Genomic DNA, 15,144 nt, shown 5'->3' on the forward strand with positions numbered 1-15,144 from the left:
GATCAGCTGTTTGTTGAAGGTAAGTCCTTTTGCCTAGAGGGAGAAGTTGGGGCCTAAAGAAAAAGCTGATGGACTAGCATTTCCCTATGCCTGCAGTATGCTACCAGCCTTTCCCTCTTATCTGTCATACCATGTCATCCTATTTTAAAGGGCTATTGCAAAGATTGTTAATATATATACACTTCCCTGTAAAGTTCTATATAAATGTTAAATTGATGGTGATGTTAATAGAGCTCCAGTCATTCCTATCATACAACTTAAAGAGAAGGGTAATTATCTGTTGACTTGGGACCTCCCAAATGAAACAGTGTTGGCTTCTGATAAACATGTGATTATTTTTGCAAAGGCATTGCCATGTATCTATTTTTTGCAGAGCCTTCATTCTATTAAAGCAGGGGTCTCAAACTCAACTTACCTGGGGGCCGCTGGAAGTAGAGTCTGGGTGAGGCTGGGCCGCATCAAGTATTCCACCACCGCGGTGGGGGTGGGCCGCTCATCCCATGGCCGGCCCAGGCACGCCGGCGCTTTGAAGGCCGCAGGGCCCCTCCCCTGTGCCCCGCCCATCTCGGCAATTGGCCCGCGGGCCGCGAGTTTGAGACCCCTGTATTAAAGGAAGGATTTGAATCCATGTACTGTAGCTTTTCAATATAGCATTTTACTTCTGTGGACAATAGTCACAGTACCGATAATATATTTTAATTTAACTTAGAATTACTAATATGTACCTAGTGTAAAGTGCTCTTGGTGATAACCCAACAGAACACAGAAGCCAGTTCTCTCATTTGGCAATTCCATTCATCTGTGTTAACTATGTTTTTAAAAATCTCTATCTAAAACTTTTATTTCTGATTGATCTTGAAACAGAGAGAGAAATGCTACTTTGTATACAAGCATGAAGTAAGGCTTAGCACTTTATGTCATTTTTCAAAATACCCTTTCTCTTGCATCTCTTGTATTTTCTGGCTGGCCTTTTATTTTACTTATTTTCCTATTAATTGTTGCATATGCTAACTCTTTCCCGCTCCTCATACTCTAGTCCAGCTAGCACAGTATTTCCCCCATCTTCCTTCATTTCTTTTTGATTTGTTTCTTGGATTATGGACTCGCCTATTTTTGTACAATGTCTATAGCTTTAAGGCATTTTAACTGATAAATGAGCTAATGGGGGTGGCTAGAGATGAGACTAGTAGAAACTATACATTTGCAATGTATAAATAACTTTTTCTCTTTATTGTTCTTTCTAAACATCCTGTCTAGAATTCTGTCTAGAAAGAAGAGAAAAGCTCCCATTTTATGATTATGGGTGATTCTAATTACAGAGGAGGGACATGGATTTACTTTTTCTTTCCGCCCACATATTCTTCCAATGTTCCATTTTAGGATTTTCATCAATATAAAGGAGTAGTTATTTTTACATCTAAAGCAGGATGAATCCTCCCAAGAGAACAACTGCATGCAATCACCCATAAATTATTTTTCAGAGTCCAGGATGGCTTTTGGTTCTTTGCTATCCTTTGGCAGGAACTCAGAGAGAAACTGATCCATCCAACACAGAAGTGTTCAACTGTATGCTACGTAATGTCATTGCATGTAGCCTGAAGGCTTGTGACCCTGGCATACAAGCAATATAATGTGGCCTGGCTCAATAGGGAACACAGTTTAAATCCAGGCAGAAATCTTTCAGCATGTCTCTTTTCAGCCCCTTGCCAAATCACAACTTCTAGAATTTGATAGCAACGCTATTTGAGACTTTCAGCAAGCGTCTGTATCAAAATATTTAGTATTAGTATACAATTTGTTTCTTATTAAGAATGGAATTTAACCTGGTGTCCTCCCTATGTTTGCCTATAACTCCCAGTGTTCCTAATTGTTTGCCATGCTGGCTACAGCTGATGGGAATTGATGTCCAAAGCATTTGGATAGCAACAGGTTTGAGGTAGTCTGCCCTATAGTATAGTGAATGATTAGTGTTCTCTCCCTAGCTTTCTGAAGCAAAACATGCCTGGCTAAGTACAATGTTGCATTGATTATCACTTTAGAGTAAATAAGAGACAAAGGTTGAGACAATTATACTGGTACTGTTGAACCAAGATGTAGCTTTGAAATGCATCGACATGGATATTTTTATTTAACAGGCTGGGGCTAAATAAAGTGTATGGACTTCCTTTATTAATACTAATCTGTGTAATAAAGGTAAATCCAAGCAGCAGCTTTCTCTTTCCATACTGAACTACATGTGCAAAGTTACTGATGGAAATCCCTACAAAATGTCCCATATAGTTCATATTTTCTACTCTAGAGACTGGAACTGCTGGTATATGCTGACTACAGGTCAAAGATGTGCACCTATTTCCCCAGTTATCAACTGAGATTTCTGCATGTAAGAAATGATTCAAATACAGCTGCAGGAAAAAGTAGAAAATAAAAAAACACAAAACAAAACCACAGCTATGCAGGTTCATCTTTGGTAAGTCTTTACGAGTAAGCCCATCAAACTAATGTAATTAGTACTTAGTTCTGAGTGAATATGTAGAAGATCATGCAGCAATCTAGTATTTATGGAGGACCATTCACTTGATTGTCACTGTGGGTGGACATAGGAATTTCCATGATGAGAGGCTTACTCTCAGGTAACTGTACAAGACTGAAAGATAAATTGCCTTAGGTGAGCTATTCACTATCATCTCCACCTCAGTAGCCAAGCAGAAACATAGGATAATAAGTTGGCTTATTTTACAGCAGGAATGTTGAACCTCGAGTCAAATTCAGTTCTCCTGCTTCTCCAGATGAAGGTACATCTTTTCCCTAATTCCACCGCCTTTCTCTCACCAATTGGTTTTCCTGGTTTTAAATAGCCTTTTCCGCAGTTTGGAAGGTTGAAATGTCTGTCCTAAGTCTTCACCAGCAAAACCATTTTTTGGTGCAATATTGTATATATTTTTGTACTTTGGCTTGCTTCTTTTTCATTGGACTCACCCACCAGCAGACCGCAGGCGGGAAACTGTTCTCTGAAACTAAGCTGCCATCGGGCTAGAAGTTCCCCGTCCCTGCCTTACAGGGTCGTTGTGAACCTTATTTGGATAATGGATATGAAGCGCTTCAAATATTTTAAAACGCTATGCAAACCCTAGTAAGTTCGTTATCATACAGCTATGGTCCTCTCCATTTCATGGGCATGTTCTTGGTTTGGATTTGGACGGTCCGGAATCTGAGTAAATAAAACAAGCCTCGCGAATTTCAGAGTGGATGCAGAGAGAGTCCCACGTGCGTTCGTGCTGACGACACAGATCACAAGACGCCGGAAGTCCTCACTCGGTTTAACGAGGAGTTGACAGCTACGTCCCCCGCTGGCTGCGACCGCTCAGTGCATCTTCCCTTTCGGACTTCCTTTTCTCTGAGGGCACGGAACAGTCCTCAGCCGAAGACTACTTTTCCCGTCAGCCCCTGGGGGAGGAGGTGCGAGCCCCATCCTGCCAATAAGGAGGGCGCTGGCTGCGGCGTGCCAACTGGTGGCGCTGTGGCTCAGACCGGGAGGCGTTCCTTACATAGCGCCGAAAGGAGGGGCGCTTCCTGTTTGTCTCTGGCCAGGGGCAGGAGTGGATATGGCGGCGGCAGGGACAGGAGGAGCAGGGACGACGTTCTCGCCGGCAGCGTCGGAAACAGGCCCGGCTTCTCGCGGGCCAGGCCGGCGCGGAGCTCGCAGAGGGCCGGTCAACATCTTGAGTCAGCTCCGGCATGCGCAGCTCAGCGGCTGGGGCCTGACGCGGGGGCCTCAGGTATCGTAAGCGGAGGCGGGCTGAGTAGGGAGGCCGGACCAGGCCGAGCGGAGTCTAAGGCTCGAATGAGGGAGTTCTAGATCGCCTTTTTCTTCTCCCTGCCTCAGAGAGGCTGCGCGGGCTTAGGCTCCTGGGAGGCTGGGCTGGATTACTGCGATGAGAAGAAGAGAACGGAGAAGAGCCACATCGCTCTTCAGGAGCTGGGGCTGGAGTGGTCGCTCTTCTGCGGAGGCGGCAGCGTTGTCGTTTTAGCTCTCTTTGATGGTGCTCTTTTTGAAATATGGCCCTTCTTTGTTAGCAGAGTGGAAAGGTTGGGGGAGTTTCGCTCTCACACGTATGTTTCTTTGGGACCCCACAGCTACACAGGGATGCTGAGCTCGAAACCCCTTGACTGCAACTTAGAGCTGTTTGCTTCATCTCTACCCTACCCCCCAAAAGGTGGCTTTATGCTTCTCACCTTCCCATTCGCTCAGCCTATAGGAGAAGCCTGGAGTTGCCACCACGCCTGCTTTCATTTTGAGAAGTCAATCATGCCAGGGAAAGTCAAAGACAGAGGAAGTAAAAGAAGGCCAAATATGATATGGACTGACTCAGTGAAGGAAGTCACAGCCTTGAATGTATAAGAGCTAAGCAGGACCATTATGAATAGGACATTTTGAAGGGATTTCATTCATAGGGTCACCATAAATTGAAGACAATTTGACAACACATGATAAGTTTGACAGCTTCTCCTCCAAGTTGCTCATTTGGCCACTCCTCACAACATCACCCCTTTGAGGTAGGATAGGCTGAGAGTCTGTGACTGGCCCAGAGTCACCCAGTCAAATACTCTAACCACCATGCTACACTTGCTGTCAGTTGAGAGCTCATAAGTAAGTAGTGTAATTTTTATCACTGAGAAATAATGTACGTGAAATACTTTAATACAGTATTGCAGTATGTGGTACTTTAAAATGTATGGCATTTGTATATAAAGGCTGAAATCCAGCACAGTTGAGCACTCTGAAGGTTTATTTTCAGTAGGTTTAAAGTTCATTTAACTTTATGTTCAATATAAATATTCACACAGGGACCTATTATTTTTCTACTGGTAGAATCTCTTTATTTTTTTCTATTCTGGTTTCTGGCTAGTGGCTGTATAATCTTTGACTATATAGCTACATCTATATTCCACTGTTTTCCATCTTGCAAAGAACATAGGGTGGCTTACACAGTGGTCCTGATCACTGAAGTAGGTTATACTGAGAGCCAACAACTAACTCGAAGTCACCCTATAGCTAAGAAAGAAATTAGAACCTGGATCTCCCAAGTCCCAGCCCAACACTAACAGCTACATCACACTGGTTTTCATATAATATTTGTTATAATTAAGATGGAGCAGATTTATCATGTTAAAAAAGTAATGTTAGTGTGTGGCTTTGAAGAAGAGTTAAATTCTAGCTGTGTAAAATCTGTCCATTTTTAACCTGAAAATCTGAATTGGTTACCAGGGTAACAAGCCTTGTCCAATTTCTTTGTTGCCATTCAGTCAATGCAATATGCTAAATTCTTGTAGACACTAAAGGACCTCTGGTTTGGTAACTAGTCTAGTTCTTAATAGAAAGTGGAGTGTGACATTGCTCCTCTTAAACTCCTACTCCAGTTTCATGAATGGATTTTGAGATGTTCTTCAGAAATATGTTCTTTCCTCCTTGTGTTTTCTTGCTGCATCATTAACTCTCCTTTTTACACAATGACTGCCAACTAGTTTGGTATGGAAGCATCTACTATTACACTTTCCAAATTACATTCAGACTCTTCTCTGCAAATAGTGGTGCTAAAAGTTTTGTTACATGTGCATGCTTATTTTTTCAGAATTTTATCATATTTCTATGAGCTGCAGGAAGAGCTGCAGCAGCATAAAGCTGCCAGTCCTGCTGAACTATTTCTATAGTGCAACTAGGAGACAGTGCCACATAGTTACTTCCTATGTAGAAGCTGAAGGTTCTTGCCACTGTGTTGTTGTACTGATTCAGTTGACATGCACAATTAGATTTTGGACAGACACCGAACTTTTGTACATGAAAGGCATACCTGGAGAAAAAAGGCAGTTTAGAGTATCTGTTCTGATTGAAATGTTTGTAATAGTTGTGAACTGCCAAGACAGCTTCAGATATTGGTGGTATAAAAATATAAAGAAATGGTATGTGGCTGGAGAAAGTCAGGGATTTCCAGTTCAGGTACGTTTAGCAAGATACATGACATGACCAGTATTATTATTCCCCTCTCCTGGAAGATATATTTCTGAAAAAGAATCTTGCTGTATGAACAAATCTTTAAATCTCAAATAAATTCAGGAATCCAGGCCTATCTAGAACACGACAACATTGTATGCACAAGGTGCCCATATTGGTTTCTAGACAGGAAACTGCTTAGAAACAATGTATTGGTAGAAAATATAGATGAACTGCTATTTTCTAGAGGGTCAGCAAATTTATTTTTGTTAAAGACTAACAAATTTATTTTTGTGTGTATGTCATCAGATGGGTGAAGTATTTACCTCAGATTGGTAGATTTATGTACTTGGCAGTGACAGGGAGATTGATACATATGGTGTTGATAGTAAATTGAAATGCAAAAAGTACAGGCAGTGATGATTGTCCTAACAGTTGCCATTCTCAGAACATTGTTGGGTAAAAACAGACATCATTGCAGTGGTAAGCTGATTTATGTATAGTGTGATTTTTAAAAATTGATTTGAATTTGGATTAATTGTACTTCAGCAATTACATATTAATATCTGTCTTTGAAATTTTATTCTAGAATGTCCACCTTATGAGATGTTTGGCTTGGAAATCCAGAACTCTCATTGGTTTTGAGCAGACATAAGTGTTACAGCAGGGGACTGCAACACAGATCCCATGGGTGCAGTTGTGCTCAGCAGACCATATTGATGTACCTCCCAAGCTATTTCTACCAAGTATATGCATCAATTTCTCCAGTTACTTGCACAAAGGCAAAAAGCCTCCTTGCTGAAAACTGACTGGGAAAGCAAGCTTGGGGCAACCACCTTCTTGACAGGGGATGACCTTAACCCTTTCTAGATAATTTTTTTAGTAGAAAGACTTTTCCTTTCCAGTGAAATTGCTCCATTACTTAATAAGCAGAGGAAAAGTTCCCCCCACGGAAGAATGTTTGAGAAGGCAGAGTCCACACCCTCACACCAAGGGCCTTTGAGAAAACAGGATATCCTGGGGGAGTGACCTTTGTGTCCAACTCAGTCATTTCTGCTTTCTGTTAAAACCAGTGGATGAATTGCACCATTGGCTTTAATAGGAAGGGAAGATAGAAAGAAAGCCAGAGAGATGGAATGATGAACCAGAGGGAGGCAGGCAGGAGAGAAAAGCCGCAGACAGAGAAGCCAAAGTGGGTAGCAAACAGGATGAACATGCATGCACATACAAACACAGATCATGTGCATTCTCCAAGCATTTTTGTGATTGGCCTTCCACACTCCTACAACAGCTAATTTGCTGTGATATCTAAGGTAATATCAAAATGCCAGATGTGCCCATATACTCAAAAGGGTTGGGCACAGAGCCAGTGCCAGTGGCTAAAGAGCCAGTGTGGCGTAGTGGTTAAGAGCATGGGACTGGTACTCAGATGATCTGGGTTCTAGTCCCCGCTTAGCCATGGAGCCAACTGGGTGACTTTGGGCCAGTCACAGACTCTCAGCCCCACCTACCTCACAGGGTTGTTGTTGTGGGGATAAGATGGAGGAGGAGAATGATGTAAGCTGCCTTGAGCCCTTTGTAGGAAAAAGGCAGGATATAAATCGATAAATTAATAAAAGTTAATACAGTTGAAAATTTCTATTCTCATGGCACCTTTTAGAAAGTGTGAGCATAAACAACTAAGTTAGTGAAGTGTTGCAGATTACTGTATTTTCTCATGGATAATTCTACCTAATTAAAACATTGCCATACTTTTTGCAGTCTGTGTGCCAATTGTCAGGTATAATATTAATTCTAAGTTGCTAAAGTCTTACAGGTAAGCTATAGAATATTAGTATACCTCAAAAAATAGTCCATAGTTTCTTACAAATACAACAGAATTCCACAGAACATTGGGCACTGAAAGCAAAGTCCTTATCTAAATGATTATCTGTGTGGCATTAAAAATGGTCAGATTTATTTTCAGTACTATGGGAAATGTTCTAGTAGTTTTATACAATTAGGGTTACATCTAATATTTTTTTGCACTTAGATTTCTTCCTACCCCTGAAATACCTTGTTTTGGGGGCTTTTGATAGCAATGGGGATAAATTAAACAGACCTTTCCCACCCCTTAAAGGCCTTGTTTTGGGGCTTTTGCCAGTGGAAAATCCACTAATGGTGACTTTTCACCTGCCCTACATCTTGAAGCACCTTAGTAAAAAAAGGTTTGTGGAAAGGTTTCTGCAGCTTATCCTATAGCCCAGACACATTGACCTAATGTCTTCTAAATTATGCTTTATAATACATGATGCATATATACTTGGGATTTAAGGGTATGGTTTTTGAGCTGAGGGAATGATGTAGCATGAAAAAACAGTGATAGTAACTATACATTCTGACATTTCTGAATTTAAACACAAGCAGAATTGCTTTATTTTAATAGATGCTTTGGTTCTGGGTTAGAAGCATATTGTGAGATATACATTTCTTTTTAAAAAACTGAATTCTCATTTACTGGCCTGTAGTAGAGGTATTCCCCTCTTAGGTAAACACTTTAATGTCATGAGACACTTTGAGAATGGCAGAAGGACCAAGAGCAGTGCCACCAGAAGGTCAAAACTGTTTGACTAGTTTGATCTCCCAGCAGGTTCAGCCAAGGCAGAATGGTCAAACCTGAAACACCAGACATCCACCCTCTTCAGAAGTAATAGTCACATCAGCAGAAGAGAATGGATGTATCTAATGATGATTGGCTGGAGAAGCCCCTCGATCACAACCACTGGACAGCAGTGGTATTTGAAGGCGTTACTGGAGTGGAATCTTTCACAGACAACAGCAGTGAAGCTTGAACTAGCTCTGATTAGTACTGTGCAGAAGAAGGTAATGGAAATCTACTTCTGAATATTTCTAATTTTGAAAACACTATGATTATACAAGCCAAGTTAAAACAAGAAATAGTGCCAGAAGATGAAACACTCAGGTTGGAAGGCACTCAACCAGCTGCTTGGGAGATCAGAGGCCAAGTACAGTTACTGCTGTAACTAACGACACAAGTTGATCAAAGTCAAAAGGGAGTTTAATGGCTGGCATGCAGATAGGCGAAAGCCAAGTCCAACACTGCAACACAGACAATTGGAATATAGACTGAAAAATATGAATCTAGGCAAACTGGAAACCTTGAAGCAAGAAATGAAATGGTTGAACATCACAGTACTTGGTGTAAGCAAAAAGTGGACTGGAATGAGGCATTTTCAGTCAAACACAAAGCGTTCTCTGGAAATGTCAAACTCAGAAGAAACAGAGAAGATCTAACAAAGAAGTAGGGGTTATAATGTAAAGTCTGACCAAAGAATATCAATCAGAATTTGTGGAAAACCTATCAACACAACCATCATTCTAATCTTAGATTCAATAACAAATGTAGAAGTCAGAAATGTTTATGCAGGTGTCCAGGAGGAAATTGATAACACCAAAACAAGACATGCTGATAATCATAGGTGACTGGAGTGCAAAAGTAGGAAACAAAACAGAGTCAAATAATGTGGGAGAACTTGGAAGAAACAGGAGAATGACTCATAGAATTCTGTGAAGCCACCCAGCTGTTTATTGCAAATACATACCTCAAACACCCAAACAGACAATTGTACATAGTCATCAGCAGATGGCCAATACAGAAATCAACTAGACTATGTAATTGGACATTGGAGATAAAGAAGTAGCATTCTTGCTATGCATTGTGAGCAGAGCTGGCTGGAGCCGGGGGTCAGACTAGATGACCCGGGAGACCCCTTCTGACTCGCTCTGTTTCTATGGTAGTAATGACCATGAGCTACTATCAAAAATCAGGGTAAAACTGAAAAAGATCACTAACAGTGAAGTACATTGCTAAAATATAACTTAAAGATTAACATTTTCTGTTTTAAAATTAAGTCCACATAAAGAACAGATTTGCATTACTGAACTCAATTGACTATGAACCAGAAGAACTGTTGTCTGAAATGAGAGACATACAAAAAGACAATTGCTGTAGCAAAAAGAAAAAAAAAGTCTAGATGGATAATGGAAGAAATTCTCACAATTGCTAAGGACAGACAACAAGCCAGAGGTGGCAGAAAAAGTCAGAATCTTGAATGCAGTTTTTCAATGACTATTACATAAAGACAAAAAGAACTATTGCAGTGGCTAGTGCAAAACAAAAATAGAAGAGCAAACAAAAGAGGAGAAACAAAAGATTTCTTCCAGAAGATCCATGAAATTAAAGGAAAAAAATCAACCTAGATTAGGAATGTTGAAAGAGCAACAGGAGAACATAGTATCACACCAGGGTAAAATGAAGAGCAGGTGATAAGAATACCTGAAGAGCTATACAGAAGAGATAAAGGGATGACAGACTTTTCAAAGAAGAATCATATGAAGAGGAACCTGCAATAGTAGAAAACAAAGGGAAAGTTGCTCTGAAAGCACTTCAGAATAAAACACCTGAAGTAGACAGGTACCAGCACAACTATTCCAAGCTGCAGAGACTCAGTTGGTCCAAATACTAACAAGAATATGCCAACAAATACGGAAAACAAAACAGTGGTCCACACACTGGGAACGCTTAATATACATGCCAGTTTCCAAGAAAGGAGATGCTAAGGAGTTCAGCACTGCAAAACCATTGCACTAATTGCCTGTGCAAGTCAGGTGATTCTAAAGGTGTTGCAACATAGAATGTTATTCTATATGGAGTAAGAATTGCCTGCAAGTCAAAATGGATTCCATAAAGGAAGAATCACCAAGATTATATCACCAATATAGACAGGTTGCTAGAGTACACCAAAGAATTTCGGAAGAAACCCAGTCTATGCTTTATAGACTACAATAGCCTTTTGACTGTACCAGTCATAAGAAACAGTAGATGGTCCTAAAAGAAATAGATGTCTACTGCATTTGATGGGCTTGTTGTATGACTTGTATCATGGACAAGAAGCTACTGTTAGGACAGAATATGGAGAAGCAGAATGGTTTCCTATAAGCAAAGGTGGCAGGCAAGGGTGTATTTTAACTCCATGTCTGTTTGATCTGTAATGCAGAACATATCATAAGGAAGCTTGGATTAGGATCAGCAGAGGAAGGAAAGAAAATAGGCAGAAAGAGCATCATTCATTTACGATACACAGGTTATACTATATTATTGACAGAAAGCGGCAGTGAATTGAAACAACTCCTGATGAAAGTGAAAGATGTAAGTGCAAAAACAGGACTGCAGCTGATTGTTAAGAAAACAAAGATCATGAATACAGAATTAGACAATTTCATTGTAACTTCTTTCATAAAGAAATCAAAATTGTGAATGATTTTAGGTACCTCAGCTCAATCATCAATTTAAAGCAAGACTGCAGCCAAAAATTTGAAGAAGATTTGAAAGGGCATCAGTGAAGGTTTTAGGTGAGATAATTGAGTGTATGTAAGGATGTTTCACTGGAGTCCAGGGCCAAGATCATTCACACTATTGTATTCCCAGTCACAAGGTATGGGTGTCAAAGCTGGACAGCAAAGAAGCTGATAGGAAGAAAATTGACACATTCAAAACATGGTGTTGGAGGAGAGATGAGCAAATACCTTGGACTGACAGAAAGACAAACAAACAAGTGAGTTCTGGATCAAATCAAGCCAGAACTTTCCCTTAAAGCCAAAATGACAAAACAGAAGCTATCATACTTCAGGCAAGACTCATTGGAGAAAATAATCATGCTAGGGAAAGTTGAAGGCAGAAGAAGAGGAGAAAAACCAGCTATGGGATGGCTCAATTCCATAAAGGAAGCCACAGCCTTGAGCTTACAGTTGCTGCGCAGGACTGTAAAGGACAGGACATTTAGGATGTCATATACTGTTGCCATAAGTCAGGACTACTTGATGGCACATAACAGTAGAGGTATGACCTGTAAGTTGCCTTAATTCTCTCAGAAGAGAATTGTGTGTATCAAATGTGTCAATTACCATTTATGGCAACTCAGGATACTAAATTTTTGGTTATTTATGTGAGTGTGTAGAAGTGGTATGGAAATTCCACAAGGCCTTAGAAAACCGCTTGGGCAAGAATGAAGACACTCAGCACACACAACTGTACTCATTTACAGTAAGTAAAAAAATGCAAAGTAGCCAAGCACTTGCATGAACATACAGATTTAAAGACATACTAACCAAAGCTACAATTTTTAGTTGAATAAAAGCATGTTTATGCTGAGCATCAGAATGTCTCTATGAATATCAGGGGTGCTCTTCTGCAAACCTCTATAATCTTAATCTTCCTGGCACTGTGGACCTATTCTAATTAAGGTCACATGGTATAGCATATTGTATTCAGATTTTCAAATGAATGATAAGTTGTGTTTTCACATCTTGCCTACTATGAAAAACTCTCCATTCTTGTAGAAGCATTGCTAGTGCCAACTCAATCATATTTGCTACGTGTAGACACTAAAAGGAAAGAAATCCTAAAACTCGCTTAAATTTTTTAAATACAATAGGGCAGTATGTTGCCCCTGACTGTTGTCTATTTCTTACCAGCTCCTGCTGGTTGTGTTTTATGCAGATGTGTGTCAGTCTATATACATTATCCTGTATATTTCTGCTCTGTATGCAATTGCACTTAATCTATCCTTTGTTGGATAACTGGATACAGTTGAACAGAAAATGGATGAAGCACCCGTTAGAGCAGGGGTGGGCAATTAATTTTCCTATGGGGCCACATGAGAAACTTTGACAGTTGTTAAGGGCCAGACCAATACACTTACAGCTCTGCTCAATATATATCTCTATAAAAACAGTAAATGAAACATTACAATGATACAATGAAAATGTGGAGCACAGAACAACACTATTTAAAGAATATTCACAAAAACATTAACATTACAGGAAAAGCAATAAATTCAGTTCAATTTTACTTATATAGCGCAAATTTACAACATATGTAATCTCCCAGCGCTTTTCTCATGATGTGCTCTGTATATAAGTTAAATAGGCAGGGTGACAGTATACAGCCTTGCCGAACTTCTTTCTCAGTTTTGAACCAATCAGTGGTTCCGTGACCAGTTCTCACTGTTGCTTCTTGATCCTCATATAGGTTTCTCAAGAGACAAATAAGATGGTCTCTTTAAGAACTTGCCACAATTTGTTGTGATCCACACAATCAAAGGCTTTAGCATAGTCAATGAAGCAGAAGTAGATGTTTTTCTGGAACTCCCTAGCTTTCTCCATGATCCAGCGTATGTTGGCAATTTGATCTCTAGTTCCTCTCCCTCTTCGAAATCCTGCCTGTACTTCTGCTAGTTCTTGGTCCACATACTGCTGGAGCCTAGCTTGTAGGTTATGGAAATAAATATAGTTAAAATATGGTTCAGTTTTCTGACTTCAGATACATTTAACTTTTTACTTTTCAAATAAGATTTTTTTCTGAACCATATCATATTTACTGTCATATTTACTTGTGGCTTATTTTTGGTACTCTATATTTTCACCCAGGCCTTACAGGTCTAGCTAGGAAAAAGAACAGAAACATATCCACCAACTATTTCAACAGGAAGAAGTCTATAAGCAAAAGAGAAAGTGAAACCTCCTTCCTTTTCTTGCTATAGTGACACTTCCCTCTAGAGGTGGAAATGTATCTTGTTCTTGCATTTGAGAATTGTTCAGCTTTCAATCTCAGACTTGCTTGTCCTCAGTGGACAAGAATTGTAATGACCTGATACATAGTCTTGCATAAAAATCTTACTTGCTTTGTAGAAAACATTTTGTTAGAGTAAAGATACAAACACCTTGTCTAAAATATTTTATTCATTGTTCTGAAAGAAAATATTCTATAAACCTGGTGGTGGTATTTTTGTGGGAGAGAAGAGTCAGGGGGAAAGTTGCCTTTTCTGATTATTTTCTGGACCTTATTTATTTGAGGTATATCCTGCTTTTATCTTATGAACTCAAAGTGACTTACATCATTCTCCTCCTGCTGCTCTCAGTTTCTCCCCACAACCTTGTGAGGTAGGTTGGGCTGAGAGTCTGTGACTGGCCCTCCAAATCACCCAGTTGGCTTCATGGCCAAGCAGGGACTAGAACCCAGGTCACCTGAGTCCCAGTCCTGTGCTCTTAACTGCTACACCACATTGGCTGTCATATTTACTTGTGGCTGCTTTTTTCTAAAGAAAGAAGATGCCAGGACCTAGGGGTAATATCTGGTCTGAAACTAAGGGAAATTCTGCATTCTTTAACAGAGTTACAGGAATGAGTAATTTGAAAGCTCTCTATTCTGTTCTACTCCCAATCATAAGTAATAATTTTAGATGAATTAATTATTGATTCATTGTTGATTCAATACTGTAAGCTTCAAACACCTTCTCTTAATTGTCTTAATTTTCTCTTAATCTTGATAATCTTTGATATACAGAGGTAGGAAGAATACTTTTTGACTAATATGTCTTACAACAATCTGAGGTCCTTGAGCATATTGACAATAGCAGTATGTATCAGGGTAGTATATGTTTAAGTAGAAGTAGCTGACTGTTTTCTTCTTCCAGGAATAAAATTTTGTTGCTTGTGTTTGCCAGATAATAGGCAACACTTAAGTTGTTTCCATAAAGTATGATGTTAACCCCAAAGACATCCTTGCTTGTTTTGAAGTCTCCTGTTAGGGTTCTGTGAATCTTAGCTTTTTCTGGTCATGACTGTTAGAATTTAAAGATTTTTTTTCTATTTAAACTTGCATAGGATTATACTCTTAAAGAATTTTCACTTGTTCAAAATATGTTTGAATGTTTAGTAGCTGGTCCAGAACCAAATAATACTACAGATTATGTGCTTTAAAATAGGTTAAATGAATAAAAGATGGGACTTGCATGTCGTTATCATTGAAGAGAATGGAAACATGTGGTCCTTGCTATGTTGTAGAAGACCAGCCTGCATCATTCTTGACCAGTTGCCATGGTGGCTAGGGAGTAGGTGATAGGAGTTGGAGTCCAACAGCATCTGGTTTAGATCAAGGCAATTTTAATGAGCAGGAAAAAGTCCCATTTAACTCATTTTTAACTGATATCACTTCATATGTTGCATAAACAATGATGCAAATCTGACCATTAGACATGCTTCTTTGCAACTAGAGCATTACATTGCATCAGTCATACAGTCAGTCCTTCAGTCTT

The 15,144-nt window shown here is 39.7% G+C and overlaps 1 protein-coding gene across 1 annotated transcript in view; it reads left to right on the forward strand.

Moving 5' to 3' along the window:
- The first annotated feature begins 3,558 nt into the window (after positions 1 to 3,558).
- The window catches only part of LOC123031982 (transient receptor potential cation channel subfamily C member 4 associated protein), a 38,622-nt gene continuing 27,036 nt past the window's right edge, over positions 3,559 to 15,144 (forward strand). Inside the window, exon 1 of the mRNA XM_044447535.1 lies at positions 3,559 to 3,776. Within this exon, the coding sequence (XP_044303470.1) occupies positions 3,603 to 3,776 (174 nt within the window). The 5' untranslated portion in view covers positions 3,559 to 3,602. The remainder of the gene's footprint in view (positions 3,777 to 15,144) is intronic.

Source organism: Varanus komodoensis, unplaced genomic scaffold (assembly GCF_004798865.1).
Source record: "Varanus komodoensis strain SLA01 unplaced genomic scaffold, ASM479886v1 scaffold52, whole genome shotgun sequence".
Classification (NCBI taxonomy): Eukaryota; Metazoa; Chordata; class Lepidosauria; order Squamata; family Varanidae; genus Varanus; species Varanus komodoensis.